At 32.3% G+C, this 23659-nt stretch overlaps 1 protein-coding gene and 1 non-coding gene across 4 annotated transcripts; both read left to right on the top strand.

The window, feature by feature from the left end:
• The first annotated feature begins 3886 nt into the window (after positions 1 to 3886).
• LOC127901661 (small nucleolar RNA R71) lies at positions 3887 to 3990 on the top strand. The gene has a single exon (XR_008053905.1). It is a non-coding gene; the product is annotated as a small nucleolar RNA R71 (small nucleolar RNA).
• A 13238-nt stretch (positions 3991 to 17228) lies between these two features.
• Positions 17229 to 23456, top strand: LOC102624775 (uncharacterized). 3 transcript variants are annotated; one of them, XM_025098593.2, is made up of 12 exons: positions 17229 to 17396; positions 17480 to 17566; positions 18042 to 18175; positions 18998 to 19056; positions 19141 to 19195; positions 19280 to 19324; positions 20297 to 20336; positions 21481 to 21521; positions 21594 to 21698; positions 22317 to 22364; positions 22653 to 22772; positions 23174 to 23456. In XM_025098593.2, the coding sequence occupies exons 1-12, from the start codon at positions 17348 to 17350 to the stop codon at positions 23204 to 23206; spliced, it is 816 nt and encodes a 271-aa protein (XP_024954361.2). In that variant the 5' UTR covers positions 17229 to 17347; the 3' UTR covers positions 23207 to 23456. The 3 variants fall into 3 exon arrangements, with proteins under 3 accessions (XP_024954361.2, XP_006478342.2, XP_024954362.2); XM_006478279.4 differs by having other exon boundaries at positions 23138 to 23456; XM_025098594.2 differs by lacking the exon at positions 22317 to 22364 and having other exon boundaries at positions 23138 to 23456.
• Positions 23457 to 23659: the final 203 nt, after the last annotated feature.

The following is a 23659-nucleotide window of genomic DNA, read 5'->3' as shown; positions in this document are numbered from 1 at the left end:
AATTGGATTTAGTGGCATCATGTTCCTTCGTGTAATGCTCCCCATTCGTTGACACCTATCACATGAAGAACAGAAAGTGTAAGCGTCTCGAAATATAGATGGCCAATAGAAACCACATTGTAAAACTTTAGTCGCTGTTTTCTTAGCGCTGAAATGGCCTCCACAAGCTTGTTCATGGCAGAATGAAAGGATGTTCTGAATTTCACTTTCTGGGACACATCGTCTAACAATTTGATCCGCACAATACTTGAACAAATACGGGTCATCCCAAAAGAAATTCTTTATCTCTGCAAAGAATTTAGCCTTGTCTTGCTTGGTCCAATGCTCTGGAAGTTTACCTGTAACAAGATAATTAACTATATCAGCATACCAAGGTAATACTTCCACACTCATTAATTGTTCATCTGGAAATGACTCATTTAATGGTAATTGTTCTATAATTGTGTCAAAATGGAGACGAGAGAGGTGGTCCGCCACAACATTTTCTATCCCTTTTTTATCTTTGAATTCCAAGTCAAATTCCTGCAAAAGTAACACCCAACGAATTAGTCTGGCTTTTGCATCTTTCTTTGTGAAAAGATATTTAAGAGCAGCATGATCTGTGAATATAATTATTTTACAACCAATGAGATATGATCGAAATTTTTCCAATGCAAACACTACTGCTAGCATTTCTTTTTCAGTAGTTGAATAGTTCAACTGTGCATCATTCAATGTCATACTAGCATAATAAATAACATGGGGAATTCGATCAACTCTTTGTCCTAATACTGCTCCTACTGCATAATCAGATGCATCACACATTAGCTCAAATGGTAAGCTCCAGTTTCGGGCCTGAATGATGGGTGATGATGTCAACAACCGTTTTAATTTTTCAAACGCCATAAGACATGAATCATTAAAGATAAAAGGTACATCCTTAGCAAGTAAATTGCATAAGGGTCTAGAAACTTTGTTAAAATCTTTAATGAAACGTCTATAGAAACCAGCATGCCCAAGGAAAGATCTTACTTCTCTGACTGTTCTGGGTGGAGGAAGATTAGAAATGAGATCCACCTTGGCTTTGTCAACCTCAATACCTTTGCTCGAAATGATGTGACCGAGAACAATACCTTATTTTACCATAAAATGGCATTTCTCCCAATTTAATACCAAATTCTTCTCGATACATCTCTGCATAACTAGTGTTAGATGATGTAAACATTGATCAAATGAGTCACCAAAGATAGAAAAATCATCCATAAAGACTTCAAGGAATCGTTCAACCATATCAGAAAAAATGCTCAACATGCATCGTTGAAATGTAGCAGGTGCATTACATAATCCAAATGACATTCTCCTATATGCAAATGTGCCAAAAGGGCAAGTGAAAGTAGTTTTCTCTTGATCTTTTGGTGCTATGGGAATCTGATTATATCCTGAGTAGCCATCTAGAAAGCAATAAAATTCATGACCTGCTAATCTATCAAGCATTTGATCAATAAATGGTAAAGGAAAATGGTCTTTACGTGTGACAGAATTCAACTTTCTATAATCAATGCATACACGCCATCCTGTAGTTACTCTAGTTGGTATCAATTCATTATCGGCATTCGTAACTACTGTGACTCCTGACTTTTTGGGGACAACTTGTACAGGACTGACCCATGAACTATCAGAAATGGGGTAAATGATACCTGCATCTAATAGCTTAAGGACTTCAGTTCTAACCACTTCTTTCATATTAGGATTTAACCGACGTTGCATTTCCCTAGTAGTTTTAGCATTTTCATCAAGGTGAATGTAATGCATGCAGTCTACTGGGTTTATACCTTTAATGTCTGCTATGGTCCATCCTAATGCCCCTTTGTGATCTTTCAAAACATCCAACAACTTACCTTTTTGTTCATCGTTTAGGGATGATGAGATGATTACCGGCAGAGTACTTTCTTCTCCCAAAAATGCATATTCCAGAGTGTTGGGCAATGGTTTGAGCTCGAGTTTCGGTGGTGATTCTGATGATGGAATGAGTTGCTTCTCTGATGGTGCTAGTTGCTCAACTCTTGACTTCCATTTATTAGTGTCCATAGATGGTGCTGAGTCAAGCAGGGCGTTGACCTCATCAACCGATCTGTCAATATCAAAATCAAAACCAAAGTGAGTTAAACATGTTTGTAAAGGATCACCACTAAGGTTTGAAAGAAAAGTGTCATCAACTAATGCTTCAATTAAATCCACATCAACAATTCCATCATCTGCACTGTGAGGTTGTTTGGCAATGTTGAAGATGTTCAGCTCCATAGTCATGTTGCCGAAGGACAACTGCATATTTCCAGTCCTGCATTGAATGTGAGCATCCGCAGTTGCCAAGAAAGGTCGGCCTAGAATAATGGGGATGTGCTTCCTTGAATCCTGTATTGATTGAGTGTCAATTATAATGAAATCAACAGGAAAATAAAACTTGTCTACCTGGATAAGCACGTCCTCCACAATACCACGAGGTATTTTTGTGGACCGATCTGCAAGTTGTAACACCACTGGAGTTGGGTGTAATTCTCCCAGTCCAAGTTTCACAAACACTGAATAAGGTAACAGATTTACACTAGCTCCTAAATCCAACAAAGCATTCTCAATTGTGTGGTTCCCTATACTACATGAGATAGTGGGAGAGCCTGGGTCTTTGCATTTTAAAGGAATTTTATGTTGGAGTATAGAACTAACATTTTCTGTTAAAAATGCCTTCTTTTGAACATGCATGTTTCTCTTTTTAGTACAAAGGTCTTTAAGAAACTTGGCATAAGATGGAACTTGTTTAATAGCATCAAGCAAAGGGATGTTAACACTTACCTGTTTGAAGATTTCAAGAATCTCACCTGTGGATTTTCCCTTTTTGCCTTTAGCTAACCTCTGGGGAAATGGAGCTTTCGGAACATATTCTCGTGGGTTGGTTTCTTCTTTCTCCTCCGGTGGTGAGTCCTCAACACTCACAGGAACAATTTGATTTTCTTTTGTCACCGGCATCTCCACTTTGTTGTCGACTTCTTTTCCTTTTCGCAAGGTCATTACTGCTTTGACCTCTCCATGCTGCTGTGGTGAACTGGTACTTACTTCATGCACTCCTTTAGGATTAGGTACTGGTTGACTTGGAAACTTGCCTTTCTCAACAGTCATTGCCAAGGTCTGAACTGAAGAAGCAAGTTGTCCCACCATCTTCTCGAGGCTTGAAACTGATTGAGCTTGTGAGTTGAAGCCTGCTCTCAACTCATTTCGTAGTCCATCAATGGTGCGGTTCTGTTGCTCAATCGTGGAGTGAGTACGATTCTTAAGATTCTTGAATGAATCCTCCCATGGTCTGGGCTGAGAGTAATTCTGGTTCTGATTGTATGGTCTAAATGGTGGCTGAGAGGCTTGAGAAATTTAAGGAATTGGTTGCATTGGTGGAGCTGGAGCTGCTGGTCCATTCTGTTGGAATCCTTGAGACCATGAAAAATTGGGGTGGTCTCTCCATCCAGGGTTATATGTGTTGGAGTATGGGTTGTAATTTGATAGCTTTCTCATTACACCTATGGCATTGGCTTGATCTGAGTATGAGTCATGGTCATGTGACTCTGTTGATTTAGCAGTCGATAATGATGCTATTTGTCGAGAGAGACCTTCAATTATCGCTTTGACTTCTTTAATTTCTGAGCTTGATTCGCCAATTTGAACCTCATTCACTCCTTTAATTCTTCTAGTAGTCCTGAGTGATCGACTCCGTTGTTGGGAATTATCTGCTTGTCGCTGGAAGAATTCCCAAATCTCTTATGCACTTTTTGACATTAGCTCTCCTCCACTCGTTGCCATTAGCCATTCTTGCACATTCGGCAATAATCCTTCCAAAAAGTATTGGCATTGGTGCCATTTCTCGTACCCATGATGTGGACACTTCAAGAGTAGCCCATTGAATCGCTCCCAAGTTTCGAAAAATTGTTCGTCTTCTCTCTGGGTAAACTCTGAGATTTCCCTGCGAATAGCATTGGTTTTATGCACTGGGAAATATTTATTCAAAAATTTTGTAACCATTTGTTCCCATGATGCAATGCTATTAGCAGGCAATGTATTAAGCCATGAACGAGCTCTATCTTTTAAAGAAAATGGGAATAGTCTAAGTTTAACATCATCATCTGAAAAATTCTCATATTTGAATGTTTGACAAATGGCATGAAAATCATTCAAATGATTATATGGATCCTCATTTTCTAGGCCATAAAATGTAGGGAGACAATTTAACACACTAGGTTTTAATTCAAAACTCCTAGCAGCTACATTTGGGTATCTTATGCATGACGTGCTCAAATTAGCTAAGGGACTAAAATAGTCCTTAAATGGCCTCTCCTATGGTGCTTGTAAATCCATTTTATTTTTAACGTGTTTGTGTGTGCGAAGTGTTTTTTCTAATTCAAGGTCTATAGGTTCAAGATTAGGTAATAATGACCTACGACCATGCATGCAAAATAAATAAAATAAAAATAAAGATGCAAACAAAACAAAAAATAAAGATGGGAACAAAACAAATAAAAATAAAGAAGAGGGAGAAATTACGATACTAACCTTATTGCGCTATTACAACCTTTCTATAAAAATACACAAAAATAAATACGTGAAAGAAATTAACTAAAAATTAAATTAATAAGATAAACAAAAAAAAAATTACAAAGAAAAATAAATGGAAAATTAAATTACAAAATTTTAAAGAAGAGAAAAAGAAAAGAAATACTAACCTTTAAATGTAGATTCACTTTTTTTTTCTTTTTTTTTATAATAAAAAAAAATACAAGAAAACAAATAAAAGAAATTATTCACAAAAATTAATTCTATGAATTAAAATTACTTACCTCCCCGGCAACGGCGCCAAAAACTTGTTGTGCAAATTTTAATGTACTCGCAAGCGCACGAATCTATTGTAGTATAGACTAATGGTGACGAGTGTCGATCCCACGAGGAGGTGGATTTTAATTATGTGTATAGAATTAATTTTGTAAATGAGTTGTTGGATTTATGGTGGAAATGATTTGGAATATGCTAAGACTTAAATTAAAATGGCGAGAATAAATTCTAAAATTGGAATTGCAATGGAGAGAATAAATTGAAGAGAAAATCTATTAAATTGACGTACTTGGGTATCTGGGTCCGTATCAACATGCATCATGGGCTAAATAATCCGTATTAATGCCAATTAAATCATGAGGGGGGAATCCACACCTCATGAACCACGCTCTAATCAATATGGTGCTAAGGGCTTATCGTGCCAAATAATAATAACCTTATACTAGAGAGCCGGTGTAACCAAGGCGGTACTAGACAAGATTAGTATTATTTGTCGACGAGAAGTCAAAACATCCACAAAAACTAGAGGGGAAGAGAAAGTAAATTTACCAAATTAAGCCCATGACACATGTTGAGACTTCACCTTCAACCCAAGCTTGAAAGAAAATTAGTCACTCATAATTGAACTAGGGGCAAAATGGGAATTTATTAAAATACATAGAAAATACAAGATGGAGAGAGAATTACAGAAAATGGATCCCAAAAATGGATTCAGAGATATCAAATTAGGGGGGGAGGCCCCCTTTTTATAGATACATGGAGTAAATCATGGCCATCGGATTAAAAACAGTTTGGACGCTCAGGATTGCGCCACGTCATCAGTCAACAGTCCACGGTTTGACCACGCGGATGAACAGTAATACGGTTTGACCCGACTTTGAACAGTAACGCGGTTTGACCCGGATGAACAGTAACGCGGTTTGGTTGAAAATAATCCTGTGTGATGCATGCACCGTACGCGAGATTTTTCGTCCACTGATATGCTGCCACGTCACCATCAACAGTACATAAGAATTTTAGTCCAACAGGATCGTGACACCTCATCAGTCAATGCCACATCATCGGTCAATGCCACGTCATCATCCGTCTATGTGAACAGTGTCGTGAACAGTAACGTATACAGTACCGTACACGTGAATAGTACCGTACATGTGAATAGTGCCATTTTTCCTTTTATGCTCCTCCTAAGGTTTTCGACCGTCCTGAGTTCAAAAGTGATGTCCGTTTTGCTGTCTGATCTCTCCTTTATTGTGAAATGACTATAATGCCCCTAAAATACATAAAATACTTAATTAAAATAAAACACATGTAATTAAATCACAAGAAGGTTAAATATATAAAAGTAAGGGTTGTTAGTAAGACTTAAAATGTAAAATGACGGTTTTCTCCTTTATAAATATGCATTTTCTAACACTCAACACTCTCCATGCTTTGTGATAACTTATATCGTAACCATATTGTTGCTGAAAATCCTGCCTAATGTCTGCAGCCCTATATGAAGAAGATGAACCATCATTCTTAAACTGAATATTTTGGGCAATTAGTTTCGTAGAAGCTTGGCGATGATCTTTCTTTGAGACATCATGGGAACAAGAATGTACATTGCAATACTTCCTAATTTCGAACATACCATAATTATTGACCTTAACAGCATGAAGACGCCATTTACAGTTTTTATCCATGCAAGTGACAACAAGTAGATTCTTACCAGACTTAAAGGTTTTATATTCAAAATTTCTTGTTATAGCATATGCACTGAGCTTGCCTTGCAAGACCTCTTTGGAAGAAAATTGTTGTCTTTCTATAAATCCATCGCTATCATCACCAACTTCATTTGATACTAAATTATCAACACTAAAGAACGAATCATTTGTGCTAATTGAATTACTACTAGCCAGCAAACCAAGTCTCAGCAAATAGTTGTTATTACACTGTGGCTGAATTATGGTCAACACCGGTGGACTATCAGTTCTTACTTCAATATTCGGTAGTGTTATGTCTTCGGCATCAAGATGGACAGTTCGTGCTTCAATATCCGATACCATTCTGTCTTCGACATCAAGATGGACCTCGGTTGGATGAGGAATAAAACTATCATCTTCTATTCTAACTCTGTCAACTTCAGGTTGGGAAACTGATAAATCAACGGTTGGATAATAGTGACTCTCCTTCCAAGAAAGGTGTCTTGCAGGTGGACTATTCTCTGCCCTTATATCGCCATTAGGCTTGATAATATTTACGCTACGTTTATAAGTGATGCAAAGAGGATTTCTGAAACTGCTATTAGATTCTTCCAAAAAAAATTCTGCATCACAATCATTCAAAATTTCCATAGATGGCAAAGGCTCTATCTTGCAGGTGGACTATTCTCTGCCCTTATATCGCCATTACGCTTGATAATATTTATGCTACGTTCATAAGTGATGCAAAGAGGATTTCTGAAACCGCTATTAGCTTCTTCCAAAAAACATTCTGCATCACAATCATTCAAAATTTTCATAGATGGCAAAGGCTCTGACGATGTTTTGAACTTGAACTTCATGCTAATAACAAATTCAGAAAGGTCCATAGAAATCACTTCTCCCACTTTTTCGACAAGTTGCTCAAATGTAGTTGAATGTGGCACTTTAATACCCCGTATCTGAGTACCGGTAAATCTATATTCACCATTTTCCTGAGTCCATTCACCATTATACAATATAGGAACACGTACAGTTGCCATTAACGAGTGAAGACATTGTTGTTAACATAAATATTTCTTTATTATTGATTTTGATGATAACAAACTTGATTAAGATTGATTAATCTTTTAAAAGCTGAAAATAATTTTCATATACTTTTTAAATTACCATTCTCACTTTTATTCTATGAAAATGTTTTTTTGGTTATTTTTATGTAAATGGTTTTCAATTGAAAAAGTTTTGAGAATTTTGATAATAACAAATATTGTTTCAAATCTTGTAAATGGATCTATTTTGACAAATTTTATAAAGTGTTTTTATAAAGATTTGGAGACAAACTAGTATTTTGCAAAATCGTTCACTGCAGTAGTTACTGTGGAAAACAGCGATCCGACAAGCTTGATAGCGGCTCGCCGACATCGAATAGAACTAAAGATTAGCCTCTGGACCTAAACGGCGATCCAACAATTTTGATAAACGGCTCGCCGATATCGAACATAACTGAGGATTAGCCTCTGGACCTAAAAGGTGATCCGACATTTAGATAACGGTGATCCGACAATTTGAAAATCAGCCCAACGGTTAGATTGATCAGTCAAACGGTGATCCGACATTTAGTTAACGGCGATCCGATAGTGTGCAGAAAGTCAATAACGGTTAGTTTTCATCTCCATCTAAAAATAAGTTCATTCAAATTCAAACAAAAGTTTATCACAACACAATTATTGAGCTTATACTCGAGAATACAATCTTCATAGAGCTTTGAACACATTCTTGCTTTATCTATTCACATATTGGGCATCATTTTGTAATCTTAAATATTGTGAGAGGCAAAACAAATTTGTAATCTTTTATTTTGAGTGATTGTAAGTGTTGGGATACACTTGGGTTAAGAGATTGGGATAATCTCTTGTTGTAAAGGTTATTGACACCTTGGAAGTCAAGTCTAAGCATTTGAAGCCTTAGAGGCTTGCTTAATGGAATCCTCAAGCTCGGAAAGCTTGGAGGCGTGGACGTAGACGAGGTTGGCCGAACCACGTAAAAATCTCTGTGTTTGAATTTCTCTTCCCTTTTCTTTTTATATTGTGATTAACTTATTTGTTATTGCTTTGAATTTGTTTTATATTTACATTAAGTTTTTCTTTATAAATTGAATAATTTTTAGAATTCCAATTCACCCCCCTCTTGGGTTGCGTAACTAGAATTTCAACTGCCATCATTAGAAAACTTTTAGTAAAAAAATATGGATCAAGTGACTTACTCGACCTTATTACTCGACTTGTTCATAACTTGACGTTTACTCGACTTATTTTTAAAAATTGCTCGACTTAATACTCGACATTCAACACACTAACTCGACTTCTTACTTGACTTACTCAACTCATTTCTTACTCATCAAAATACTCGACTTACCTGACTTCTTACTCGACTTCTTTAAAAAATTACATAACTTTTACTTTAATTGTAATAAATTACTCAACTTTTACTTGATTTGTTATAAATATTACTCGACTTAATACTTGACATATTCAACTTGATCAAGAGACTTTTTGCTGAACATTATTACTCACCTCTTACCCAATGTGTTAAACAACTTACTTGACATTTACTCGACTTGTTTAAACATTTACTCGACTTAATACTTGACTTATTCAATACACTTACTTGACTTTATTACGTGAAATTTTACTCAACATTATTACGTAGCTCTTACCTGACGTGTTCAAAACTTACTTGACATTTACCTAACTTACTTGACATTTACCTAACTTATTTAAAACATTACTCGACTTAATACTCGACTTATTCAATGCATTTACTTTTTACTCGACTGAATGCTCAACTTACCAAACTTCATACCTGACTTTTTACTCGACTAGATACTCGACTTATTCAATTGCTTTCACTTCTTACTCGACTAAATGCTCAACTTACCAGACTTCATACCCAATTTTATACTCGACTAGATAATCGACATATTCAATTGTCTTCACTTCTTGCTCGACTGAATGCTCAACTTACCAGACTCCATACTCGACTTCTTTAAAAATATTAATACTCGACTCAATGTATTACCTGACTTAATACTCGACCTCTTTAAAAATTACATAAATCTTACTCGACTTGTTCAAAAAAATTACTTGACTTTTACTTATTACTTGACCCTTAATACTCGACTTATTTAATATGCTTACTCGACTCATTTAATATTCTTACTCGACTTCTTTCCGGACCATATACTCAACTTATTTAATATGCTTACTCGACTCATTTAATATTCTTACTCGACTTCTTACCCGACCATATACTTGACTTACTTATCTCTAATTCTTACTCGATTAAATTCTCGATTTACCCGACTTCTTCCTGCATTGATTCTTCAATCACTCATAACTTAAATATAATCTTAAATCTCTACATTCTGTGAAATAGTGTGTGTGTGCAAGCACAAAAAATGAATAATGTACTACTAAAATTCATAAATCATTAGCAAGTACACTTATAATGAAATGAAATCAAAACCTAACCATATAAATAGAATGTATTTCAAACATACCTTGATAATACACCTTCTTAACTGTTTATTTTTATCAAAAACCTTTGTGTTGGAGCTAAAGTCAAGTAAGGAAATTGTCAAATAATGAAATGGAGAGATAGAAGGAAACTGTCAAAGAGGGAAAATGGTGAGAAGAGAAGAAAATAAAGAGGGAAATGTTGAGAAGAAAAATAGAGAATGGTGAGAGAAGCCCGAAAAAGAGAAGCCATGGGGGGAAGAAAAATGTGAATTCTTAGTTTTTTTAAGGTTATTTTTTACTTTTCCTATCTTCATGAGGTATATGTATGTAATAGGATATAAATTTGGCATTTAAGGGTAAATTGAGGATATTTAAATAAAAAACCCATTATATGAATTCCATATTTTGTGAAACATTGAAATAATAAACCATATATATTATTTCTTTTTTAAGAAAAAAAAAACTATACATTAGAGTAATATTACAGAAGAGCTATGTTTTTTAATGTTAATACACAAAAGTTTATATTTATTTATTTAAATTAAATACACACTCATCAATTTTTAGCTTAGGTAGTGTTATTATTTTTTATCTAAAATTTAAACAAGCCTTGCCACTGGGCTACAAGCCCATTGGTGTGCCCATGCCCTCAACAACCTTGAGGGCATGGGTTCAAGTCCCAACGTAGGGTCATCGTTAGGACTTGCCTCCCTGTAAAATGAGAGTTAATTGGCTCCCCACATTGGGGTAGGATCCCGACAGATTTCGGATTGTAAATATTAAGATTATAATATATAAGTGTATATAAAAAAAAGCCTTAATAGTAAATAATATATTTATTTTTTAATATCTAAATATGAATATTTTTTATTTTTATAAACAAAAATTTTAAACATAATTATTTAGTAGTTATGTCTTTGTAAATCAAAATAGAAATTATTAAATTTTTAAGATAAGAAATAAATATATTTTTAAAAATATTTTTAAAATATAATATTTATTTTTCATTCAAATAAAAATCATACATCTAAATAAAAATCATATAAAATTATTTTTTATTTAAATATAAATACTTAAAAATCAGTTATAAATAAAAAAAGGACATTTTACCAACAACCTTGCTCGAATAGCTCTCTATAAATTATACTTCTGAGACGCACATCCGTTGCAAGTACACCTATAGAGTTTTGCTTTCAAAAGGTTACTTTCGAATCCAACTAGCAATAAGATTTCCAAATTGGGTTTAGTTTGGTTTCCAATTTAAACTAGGAAATCACCTTTGTCTGTAAAAGGAGAGGCGCGGTGGTTCGCTTGTTTTGTTACAGAAAGAGAAAGTGGAACGACAGAGAAGAAGTGGAAACGCAGCCATAAATGATGTATTAAAAACTATTGGTGGAAACACGAAGGAAAGAAGAGGCTGCTTTGGAAGAACTTGAATCCCGTAAACCGATGGTTAAGCTTAATGCAGCAGCAGCAGTTGAAACGGAAGAAGAAAAGAAAAATACATCTTTCAAGGAAATTGAGAAAATTGAGTGAGAAATCAAAGCTACATTCAATCTCATTCTCGAGAACTATCAATTTTTCCCGCCGGAACTTGAAACTTACATCGCCGATCCGGCAGTTTATGCTAGAGTAGTAAAAAGGATCGGCTCTGATACTCACGGTCATGGAATGTGATGAAGTAAAAGAAGCCATGCCGAATGCTGATCTCATGATGATGGTGGTTGTCGTTGTGCCATTGACACTGAGCAGGGACCCACTCCCGAAGGATGTCCATCAATGGACAATTACGCGCGAGATTATTTGTGTAAGGCCCAAATTTTTATTATTTTGTTTTGTTTTATTGGAATTTAAAAATGATATTATTTTCTTTATTAATAAGGATTATTTACAGGATAATTTTTTAAAAAATTATTTTTTAAAATTTAATATAATTTTTTAAGACTCCCTATAAATTTATATTTTTTCCTCTTCTATAACCCTAAGACTACGACATTTCTTTTTTTTTTCTCTACTGCTTATTGCGCTCTTACCCAAATCTTATGATTCAAACATTTATTTAGGAGAGAATTAAAGTGATTGGTAAGTTTACTCTCCTTATTTTCCACAAGTTTTCTAATCACTCTATCTAAGATTTGAGTTAGCATGATTTTAGATTGTTACAGATCATAATACATGATTTAGGATGTGTTTAGGTTATGTTTAGAGCTCTGATTTATTGTGAGTCTTGTTAATCAATTTTTAGTGCATTAAGCACACCGAACAAATCTGGATAGTATGACTATCTCAAATTAAATATATATTTTCTGAATGATTTTTCTTAAGAACTGTATCTTTTTTAAAACTAGACATGTAGGGCTTATTGAGTAAATTTTGTTTCATAAAATTTAACTTTGTTTTCAGTTTTATATGTATTTTTGAAACTGACATTATTGCATTGGAAAACTATGATTCCACCAAGGCAACTAGATTCACAAAATTATTTGTACTACCAAATGAACTCAAAACATTCTGAAATTTTATATAGAAGTTAATATATGTGTCTAGTATTTTCAGTTTTAATTTCATAATTTTCCGATTAGTATCTAATTTTATAAAAATCTCAGAACTCGATCTGTTCAATTAAGATACTATGAAACTGTTTTTTGAAAATATTTTTGGTATCAGATCCTCTTAAAAATTTTACATGAGGTACCCATGGATGTCCATAATAGTTCTGTAGAATATTATGTCATTATGATTTTTAGATTAAGAGTTAAAATTTTAAGAATCAAGTTTGTATGGGTATGAATTAAAAAATTAGATTCTTATAATAAGTTCTTAATAGTTATATCTTGTATTTATTTAAGGTGTTAGAAGTATTTGAGGCTCTTCGAAGCTTTGAGTAGTGTTAAAGCAATTCTTTTATTGAGGTAAGTACTTCATTCCTAATGTACTCGATATGTATGATTATTTTGACATTATTATAAGTGTTTTCATATTACTTAAAGATTAACTGATTTTCATAACAAAATTAGTTTATGTAAATGTTTTCAAATCTAAATTATTTTAACAAAATCTTTTATAAATTTTTTTAAATATGTAATTTATTTTGTTATTTAATTACCTTTTATGATTTTATTTATAAAATATTTTGTAAGCCTAAATTACTGTTATAAACATTTATGAATTTGATATGCATTTTTTGTGCACATGTACGATTTAAATGATTTATAATTGTAAGGGGACCACCTTTTGATAATTCAAATTATGTTTTGTGCCTGCACAATCATAAATAATTTAAATCATACATGTGCACAAAACATTCATATCAAATTCATAAATGTCCATAACAGTAATTTAGGCTTGCAAAATATTTTATAAACAAAATTATGAAAAGTAATCAAATAACAAAATAAATTACGTATTTAAAAATAATAATAAAATATTTTGTTAAAAGAATTTAGATTTGAAAACATTTATATAAACTGATTTTGTTATGAAACTCAAGTAATCTTTAAGTAACATGAAAACACTAATAATAATATCAAAATAATCATACATATCCAGTACATTAGAAATGGAGTTACTTACCTCAATAAAAGAATTGATTCAACATACCTCAAAGCCTCTAAGAGCCTCAAAGACCTCCAACACCTTAAACAAATATAAGATAGAACTATTACGAACTTATTTTAAGAATCTGGTTTTCTTATTCAGACCCGTACAAACTTTATCCTCAGAATTTTAACTCTTAATCTAAAATCAGAATGACATAATATTCTATGCAACTATTCTGGACATCCATGGGTATCTCATGTAAAATTTTTAAGAGGATCCGATACCAAAAACATTTTCAAAACTATTTATTTCTTGACAAATTCGAAATTCTTTCACAGTACCTTAACTGAACAGAATGGGTTCTGAGATTTTTATAAAATCATATATTAATCGAATAATTATGCAATTAAAATTGGAAATACTAGACACATATATTAACTTCTATATAAAATTTCAGAATTTTTCGAGTTCATTTGGTAGTACAAATAATTTTGTGAATCTGGTCGCATTGGTGGAATCATAGTTTTCCAGTACGATAGTGTCAGTTTCGAAAATCCATATAAAACTGAAAATAAAGTCAAATCTTATGAAACAAAATTTACTCAATAAGCCCTACATGTCTAGTTTTCAAAAAGATAAAATTCTTAAGAAAAATCGTTCAGAAAATATATGTTTAAATTCGAGATACTCATGCTGTCTAGATTTGTCCAGCGTGCTTAATGCACCAAAGATTTATTAACAAGACTCACAATAAATAAGAGCCCTAAGCATAACCTAAACACATCCTAAATCATGTATTATGATCTGTAATAATCTAAAATTATGCTAATTCAAACCCTAGATAGAGGGTTTGGAAAACTTGTGGAGAATACAGAGAATACATAGAATAAACTTACCAATCACTTTGATTCTCTCCTAAACAAATGTTTGAATCCTAGGGTTTGGGTAATAGCATAATGAGCAGTAGAGAAAAAGAAGAAACATTGTGGACTTAGGGTTATGGAAGGGGGAAAAATATAAATTTATGGGGAGTCTTAAAAAACCCTATTAAATTTGGAAAAGTAAGTCTTTTCCAAAATTACCCCATGAATAATCCTTATTAATAAATGCCATTTAGAAATTCCAATAAAACAAAACAAAATAATGAAAAATTGGGTGTTACAATTTGATTGCTCTTGATTATTTTTTATTATGAAAAAAAAGGTTACAATGGTGGAAGTTGAGCTAGTATTTATTAAATATTAACTACTGTAACTTAAAAATTAAGTTAATTTAATTTCATATTTGTATGAAGAAAATTTTATAATATATTTATTATTTTTATTAAGTTATTATTAAATAATTATATTTATTATACACAATTAATTTTTATTTTAAAATTATAATAATTATAACTTTTAAATTAGGGCACCTCAATTTCATTATTTATCATTATCATCATCAACAATCTCATCACTATTTACAACAACCTACCTCCATCATTATCAGAGGCGACCAACTATTGCTCAACTAGTGATGATGTTGCCCAAGATAGGGGTGGGCATTGATTGGTTTGGATTGAGTTTTAAGTTAACCCAAACCAAATCATAAAAATTTGGGTTCAACCCAAATTAACCCAAATATTTTTTAACTCAACTCAAACCAACCTATTTGAGTTTAGTTTGAATTTTATTATCAAAATATTTTTTATTTTGATAAATTTAATTATATAAAAATTATAAAAATTAATTTTTATTAATTATTAAATTTATACTAAAATATGAAAAAAATATAGTGGATAAAAATTATAAATAATAAATTTTACAATAACTTAATCCTTAAATTAAAGAATACTAGAAAATTAAAATAAAGTTTAATCACAAAAACCATTAATTTTCAATAAATAAGAACGTAAACTCTAATAATAAATTTCCACAAACATGACATCAACAGGTAAATTCAAAGAAAGAAAGAAAACAACTTATGTGAGTGCCATTTAGTTAAAATAATAAAATTTCTTTAACTAAAAAAAATGTATCCTTTGACTTATAATTATTGAGATGATAATTTTCTATCAAATGATTTTTTTTTTCAATAGGTTGATTGCTCATGAATTTCAGGATGGAGGATCAATGTCAATAAATCTCATCAAAATAAAAAGCGGAGTATTATTTATGCTACAATATCAATATAGCGCACAAAATGTTAATTTTATTTATAATAAGGCTTTATAATTTTTGTCACAATAATATTTTATTAGTGGAAATATCACTTCTCATAATTATTAATTATTTCCTTCCAGTGGGATAGGTAACTATGCCCTCAAAAACCATCTTAGCATTATTACTATAATTTTTCTTGATTTAAATACGAAAACAACAATATAGATTTGGTGTTTTTCTTATTACTGTTAGAAACATAAAAACGGTAATTATGTAAGTATAATATGATTTCATAAATTAAAAAAAAAGATTTCATTTCATCAAACACCAGTTTCATCTCATTTAAATATTTACAATAGCATTTATTTAATTCATATTTGTTTTTACATGTTGCTTTCCTTTTCTAATTGTTAACAATTGATCACGCTGTGAACAATTTAATAATGACTTTTCACTTATTTGTTTTTGTTTTTATTTATTTCATTTGATAAGTTGGGGTGTTGGAGTTTTGTTCATGGTCCATGGGTAAACCATACTCAACCCACAATGAAATGATTTTTTATATAAAATTCACATTTAACCCATTTTCATAATTTACCCAATCCAAACCGTTTAATTTAGTTTGAGTTTAGGTAAATCCATGGGTTGTGGGTTCATGTCTACCCCTACCCCAAGACAAAGGGGCTGGTTAAATTGTTACTTCGAAGTGGCTAGGGAGCAGATGCTGGTTTAATCAGTGGGTCTGAGGTGTTAGGGAATTGTTGTCTACTAGTTCTTCAATTTTCTTTTCTTTTTTTTTAATTTTTTTTTAAGATTGCAACAAACCTGTATAAGATAAGCCCCAACTCCGCGGGATTAGTTTACACAGGTATTGCCGTATTAAAATCTTATTCTAATACAACAAGTGATGAAGCCAAACATGATATTATAATATATTAATACAATACAATGGCACAACCACAACCACCATCATTCAAGGTCAATATTTTTCTAATATATTTGTACAGAAGTTGTAACAAAATTTATGTACCATTAAATTAGAGTATTTAAATTGTATACAGTTCATTTAAATAGTAATAGGATTTTTTTCGACAATTATTATAGCGTTCAAATTTAAATTAATCCATCTAAACCAGTCGATTCAATTTTAATCAATCCAATTTCTTGAAATCAAATGAAAATTGGATCATATTATAGAATTTCGTTCAATTATTTTTTTTAAAAATCAAATTGAACTAAATTCGTTAATAAAAAATGGTAATACTTGCTATTTTTATTTTATTTTTATTATTCAATATTTAACCTTTTTTCTTCTCATTTCTCAATACTCCATTTATTTTTTAAAATAAATTTATCGTATCTTTTTCTTTTGAAGAAATGTAATGATAAGATACTTGAATAAATAATTTTTTTGTATAATATTAATTAAATGATTTAAAAATTAATACTAATAAATTACCAGCCCCTTTAAATAAATCGTTCAAAATTCAAATTAAGACCGCGAAACACACCCCCCTTCGTCGTCTTCTTCTTCTTCTTCTTCACTCGCTCTTTCTGTCTCTTTCAAAATTCTTTCAAAATCATTGAATATTCATTTCCATTTTCGATCTAAAAATCACAAACAATGGAGGAGTATTTGCAGTACATGAAGACTCTTCGCTCTCAAATGAACGGTACCTCTCTTTCTCTTGCTTTTAAATCTACCTTGAATTGAAATTGAAATGTTGAATTATTCGAATGTATGTTTGGAAAATAGATGTGGAAGACCAAGCAGCTAAGGTCTCTGTTGAAGAGCAAACGCAGATCTCCACTATTCAGTCCCTGGAAAACGACCTCGTTTCGGGTTCACTCTCTGTCCTTCTCCGGTTTCTCGTTTACTTTGAAAGTGATTCTTAAAAATTGTTTTTATTCTTTTATGAAGTGTATGCAGTAGTTGTGGTATTACTTTTTGTTTTTGAAAACTGGTTTGGTTGAAAGTGCTTTTATGATTAGGGTTTAGGAAAACTAAAAAGCACTTATTTGCTGCTTCATAAAAAAGCACTTTTTCCTAAATAATTTTTCCAGTGCTTTTTAATCCTGAAGATATTTTGTGTATTTTAAGTGAACGCTAGAAATTGAAGAAAACCTTGCTTTTGGCTAGTTGAAAGTAATTTTAATGATCTTGGAAGTGGATAGCTATTTTAAGGACAATTTTAGTCCTTCTTTTCAGCATTTCAAAATTTTGAATTTATCATATCTTAGACACAGTAGTTCTTATGGAAGAAGCTTTTTGTTATAGTCATTGTTTGTATTTATGAACGTTTTTTCATACTTTGCAGCAAAAACTGAAACAAAGAAATTTAAAGAAGATGCTGAGAAGATGACAATGGAAAAGGGTCAAATATGTGCTCAGATATTGGAAAAACAAAGGAAAATTGCCTCTCTCGAGTCTGATTCATCCACCCTTAGCCAGGTACTCATGATTCTAAATTTAATTGTACTGTGTAAAGTAAGTTAGAAAGACTATTTCTTAGGGTATGTTTGGAATCAAGGTGAATTTTATGCTTTAAGCTGCTGTTTGTAGTTTTAACTGCATTATATTTGTAAAATATAATCAAAACAAAAAAAGCAAATTCTATGCCAACTTTGGTGGAAGCTACAGTTATAGATTGCTACTGTTTTGAGATGCCACTCGTAGGCAAAAGAGTAAAAGGTTTAAAATTAAAATTACTTTTGAGGAAAACATATTAACTTTTTTCTGCCATAAATAATATGGTTTTGTACTGTTACCTATTTTAGAGGGAAATGGGCAAGTTAATAGACATATTATCATAGATATCCTCAAGTAAGCAAAAGTGTGAGCTGATTTCATTGTTTTCTCGTATTGTTTGCTATTTGGTTTTTACTCTGGTGTTCCGTCTAATTGTTGCCTTGCTGGTCTTTGAGAGTTGATCAATTGTATAAATAATAGACTTAATGGTATGGTGAATTTTGAAAGGAATGTCTTCTTTTAAGGGAAAAAAAGGTGTCAAAATTATGGGCCTTTCATCTGTGTAGGTTTGACTTTGTGATGCATCATGAGGGTTGGTGGCAAACGTTTAAGAGAACATTGAATTTTAGACATGGCTTCTGGCATTATACAGGCCATGTCATGGTAGAGGTTGTTAGCTTTTGAGGGTTATCACGTACTCTTCCAAGTAAATGAAAAATAGATATTCATGATTAGTCAAAGAAACATGTACTTCCAACTTTTTCTGTTTTCTTGATCTTGTTCCTACTCTTTTTGGACATACAGACGTTAGAGCTTATCACACAAGAAAGAGTCAGCATATCATCAAAACTTGTTGAGAAAAGGTAATTCACGAAATCAAATTGCATTGATTGAAGTCTACCAAATACTATGGATTATTATCTCCTTAATTTGTTTGGCTGTAACAGCACTTACTATAACAAGGTTACAGAAGATATCGGTAAAAAGTTACAGCTACAACAGGTTAGGTTCCCAAAATAATCTTCATTTGTTGTTCTAGTTTAATACTTCAATTTGCGGTCAACTATCTCCTTTATGTCTTGATAGGACTGGGTCAAATTTTGCATGACAAGAAAAGTTGGGGGGCCCATGGTAATTTCTTGCTAAATCTTTGTTTATTTAATTTAATTTTTCTTCAATGTATTTTTTCGTGCATTATATAAGAAAGATCATGGATATGAAAGCAAATGATCTTTTGAAATATGAAAGTAAATGATCTTTTGTGGTATTTTACTTGGGAATAATTTTTGTTGGTTGAATTTTGAAGATATCATATAGACCACATACATAAGAAAGATGTAATTCTGAGACTTTGATGGTGGTTTTGGATTCACTCTGGCTCCGTTATGTGCTAGGCATACAGTTGGGTTTTGGTTGTTACACTATTGGCTCCCCACATTTATGATAAGTCAATCTTTCATCTGTGTTTAAGAGCCAAACTGGACATGCTAGCTAGCTCCAGGAAACAAATAGCTTAACTAATGGTTGTTGAATATCCTTTTAGATTGCTTAAGGAGCTTTCCACTAAGTTTTTGTGGTTGTCTTGACCATTTGCATTGCCTGAGTGTGATGACAGGAGGAATTAAACACCACAGCTACAATTTTGGCTGTTAACAAAAGAAATTGTTCACAAATGAAGCTGTGTTCTCAAACAAATATTCCCAATGTTATATAATTAACAGGCATGTAAAATTGCTGCTTTTGTGTGTATGTGTGCAGTTTTTGGAAGTTTAAGAAACCCCCTCATATTTTTTATTCTCATAAACTAAAAGCTTGGTATGAGTTCCTACAAAATTTGTTCTGTATTTTTTTTTTTTTAATCGTACTGAAGATATTTAGATCTTCCTACTTTCTTCTTTCTTCCAGTGAATTCTTGTCATGATGCTCTTTGTATTTGCAATCTTTAACTAACAATTATGTAAGAGTGTTTGAGCTTTATGGTTGCTGACTTGCTATTGCTTGTGCGTCTTCGTTTTTGCTATTTCTTTCTCTTTAACTGTTTTAAGAATCTCAAACTTTTGTGCAGATAACATTTTCATGACTCTGATAACTTGAATCATGCAGGTCAAGGATAAAATTTGTGTGCAAATTGCTGAAACTGAAGGTCATACTCAGACTTTTTTTTTAAAATTTTTTTATCATACCTTATTTCTGGGTGGTCATTAAGGATAAGTTTTCCTTAATTACTTAAGTTCATGAGGAATCACAGTATAAAATCTTTATCTATTAGACATGTTCTGTTAATTGAAATATGCTGCAATTGTTCTAAGAAACGCTAAGTTATACTCATCTTTATTTTGCAAACACAAACAAGCTCTCTCACACTCATGTCCATATGTGTAGAAACGTACTTTCGTTCTCTTAATCTCTTGCTTCACATTGACATTATACAAATTGTGAGGCACACTCATTACATCTTTGAATTACGCACTTCTTCCTTGATAAAATGGTGAGATTTGATCATTAAAATTCTTTTCAGTTGTTAGAAAAGAGTAGTTCCAACTATTTGTTTTGTTGGTTATTGATCACAGTCAGCTACTTTGGACTAATAATGGGAAAGATGGGTTATTTTGGAAGAGTGGAGTAATATATATGTTGTTTGCAACTTTTATTTCATATATGTCAGTTTTTCGGTAGATTTAAGTGTAAGGGAGGCTTGATGGTCTCTTCAGAAACAACAAAAGCATGATCTTACTAAAGATTCTGACTGGAGTTTATTCCTCAGCAAAATTTAGGCATCACTAGTGCACCTGATCTGTCTGAGTTATTTTTCTTGATGAAGAAAATTTTGTCAATTAAAATGAAAATATCATTTCTTAGTAGCAATTTAGGAAGGTTTATCCATCTGTCAGGTGGCAAGGAAATCTTTAAGGTCTTTTCAGTTAAAAACATATGCATTCATGGAACAACATTTTTTACTACTCTTCCTTGTTTAGGCCTAGCACATGGACTCTCAACCCCTGAAATCTAATCCAGGGTTTAGGCCTTGCACAGGCAGGCATAGAGAGGGTTTTTTAAATTGGAATCTTCTGAATATGTTGCCAAGTTATGAAATGTGGGGGAAAGAAATAAAGAAGAGAAGTAAGGAAAGATTATTACCAAAAATTTTCATCCCAAAGGTGTAACATACAACTCCCAGAATATATTCTTGAAGAATTCTGGTTCTTCTAGGCAAACATCACTAATCTGAATCGTTTATTAACCAAAAGGAATTAGCACTTTGGCCTCATGTCATAATTCTCTTGCAGGAAAGAGTGGCATTGACAACCATCTCTTAATCAACAATATGGTAATAGATTTTGCCAATAGTCCTTAATATATGCGGCCTTGGCAATGTTCTAAATAATTATTGTGAAAACAGGGGAATGAAGCAAGGAACAACCTGATGGCCAGGTTGGACTCAGCCAAAGTCAATCTTGAAAGAATTGCACAGATGAAATCTAAACTTGTTTCAGACAACAACAAGGTTACTAATTCAAACAAGACTTTTTCCTGAATTTATTTTTCTTTTCTATTTTGGTCAATGGAACATATGCTGACTTCTGTGGAAGCACTACTTGCTTATAGAAAGACTGCATTACTTTATTTGATTTCAATTTGTTAAATTGTTGTCTTAAATCTTCGCCAACTGCTCTGCAAAAAGTTAAATTGTTTCCTTCCAATCATCATTTCAGTTGTTTGTAAATTCAATTTTGATTTTATGAAAGTTAATTGTAAATGCACTTATTTGAGTTGAATGGAAATAGTTTTAAAACCTTGATAGCTAATATATGCATTTGTTTTGCCGTGAGAGTAGATGGAAAATTCTTCCACAATTCAATTTGTGACTGCCTTTGCATTTTGGACTACATTACATATTGGGACAACTTTATTACAATTTTAATGTTTTCTGCTTCTTATAGTTGTGAAAATATGCAAATGAATCTGCTTCTTGTAGTTGTGAAAATATGCAAATGAAACTGTCTATAGATATATCTGGTTTCCATCAGTCAAAAAATAGTTCTTCAAAGGGCTATATTTATACATTGTTTGTTTTGATTTTATATCTTAAATATGTGTTCATGAATCTTAGTTGTGGTTTCAGATAAAGGAGTCAGTTGAGCAAGTGAAGAGCAGGGCAAACAAGTTTAACGTGTCTATACCCATTAACAGATAAACTTATTCATGTACATTCCTGCGTGTTCATGCATACATGATTGGGCTTGTTGTTTAATTAAGCAGTGCATAGATGATTAATTTAGAATGAAAAAATATCCACAAACGACTGTGTTCTTCACTACCCAGAAAAACGGAGTTAAATGCTATGGTTTGAAGTTATATCATTGGGTGTGTGGTGAGTTGTGGCTCTAGTGTATTCTACTTTATATGCTCTTATATAGAATACTTATTTTTGAGTTATTTAATTTGTGGAAAATTATAGCCAGAGCTAATGGAAATGGATATAAAGACTCTGGAAGAGGAACATGGAACTCTTCTATCAGATATAGCTGGAGAAGCTGAATATCTGCAGTCTCTGCAGCATCAAATTGAGAAACTAGAGGTGAATATGGTTATCCACTTATGCTTTCTGTTATTAAAAAATGAGGCTCTTTATAATTTACTTCACCTGAGAATGACCTTTAGCTGTAGCCAAAGCAATGTTTACAGAAGCGTCCTTACTAGATGGCAACAGCAAGCATTTAGCTGTCGCATGCACTCTGTTTCTAATAAAAGTTATGATTGAGAAAATCAATGGCAATTGGAAAGTTAGTGATTGTGTCCCTTTGAGCTACTAGAAACCATCTCAATCTAGTATTTGTATTTGCTTTTCGGTTTTATTGTATTTTATTCCTTTCTTTTTTCTCTCTTATTAAATTTCACAATGAACATTTACCTTCTAATTGATGATTTCTTTGCTTCTGGCAGGGAATTTCTCATGTGATCAAATGTGCTTGTGGACAGGAATACAAAGTGAAAGTGTCTCTTTCTGCATAAAAGAGCACGATTCACATGAACCTTGGAGATCTCGAGGATTAAAAATGAAATCAGTGGTTGGCTAGAGTACACAACTCACCATACAGGTGATAGGTTGTGCAGTGGAACATAATATTGAGTCTTCTGAACTAACGATTTGATATGAATCTGATAGGAATTATTATAACTGATTATTTTTGTTGTTACCAAGCGTGTTTTAGCTTTTGAAGTGGTTTCTTGTTGGAAATAATTTTAGCTGTCTTTTGCTTTATGTTCCTGGTTAAAAGACTAATACACGATGATGTCATAAGGTAAAAGTGGTGAAACTTTCTCTTGTTCAAGCAGAATATTTTTTTGTCAAATATATGATTCTGCATTATAAAAATGTATATCTCTTGGATGTAGATATGAAAATTTGCTTCCGAGTCTCTTACAGTTACCTACTTATTGCAGGCACATTTTTTGCAGTGCTAC

The sequence above is a fragment of the Citrus sinensis genome, chromosome 3 (assembly GCF_022201045.2).
Source record: "Citrus sinensis cultivar Valencia sweet orange chromosome 3, DVS_A1.0, whole genome shotgun sequence".
In the NCBI taxonomy this organism is placed as follows: Eukaryota; Viridiplantae; Streptophyta; class Magnoliopsida; order Sapindales; family Rutaceae; genus Citrus; species Citrus sinensis.
This window is presented reverse-complemented; position numbering and strand designations above follow the sequence as displayed.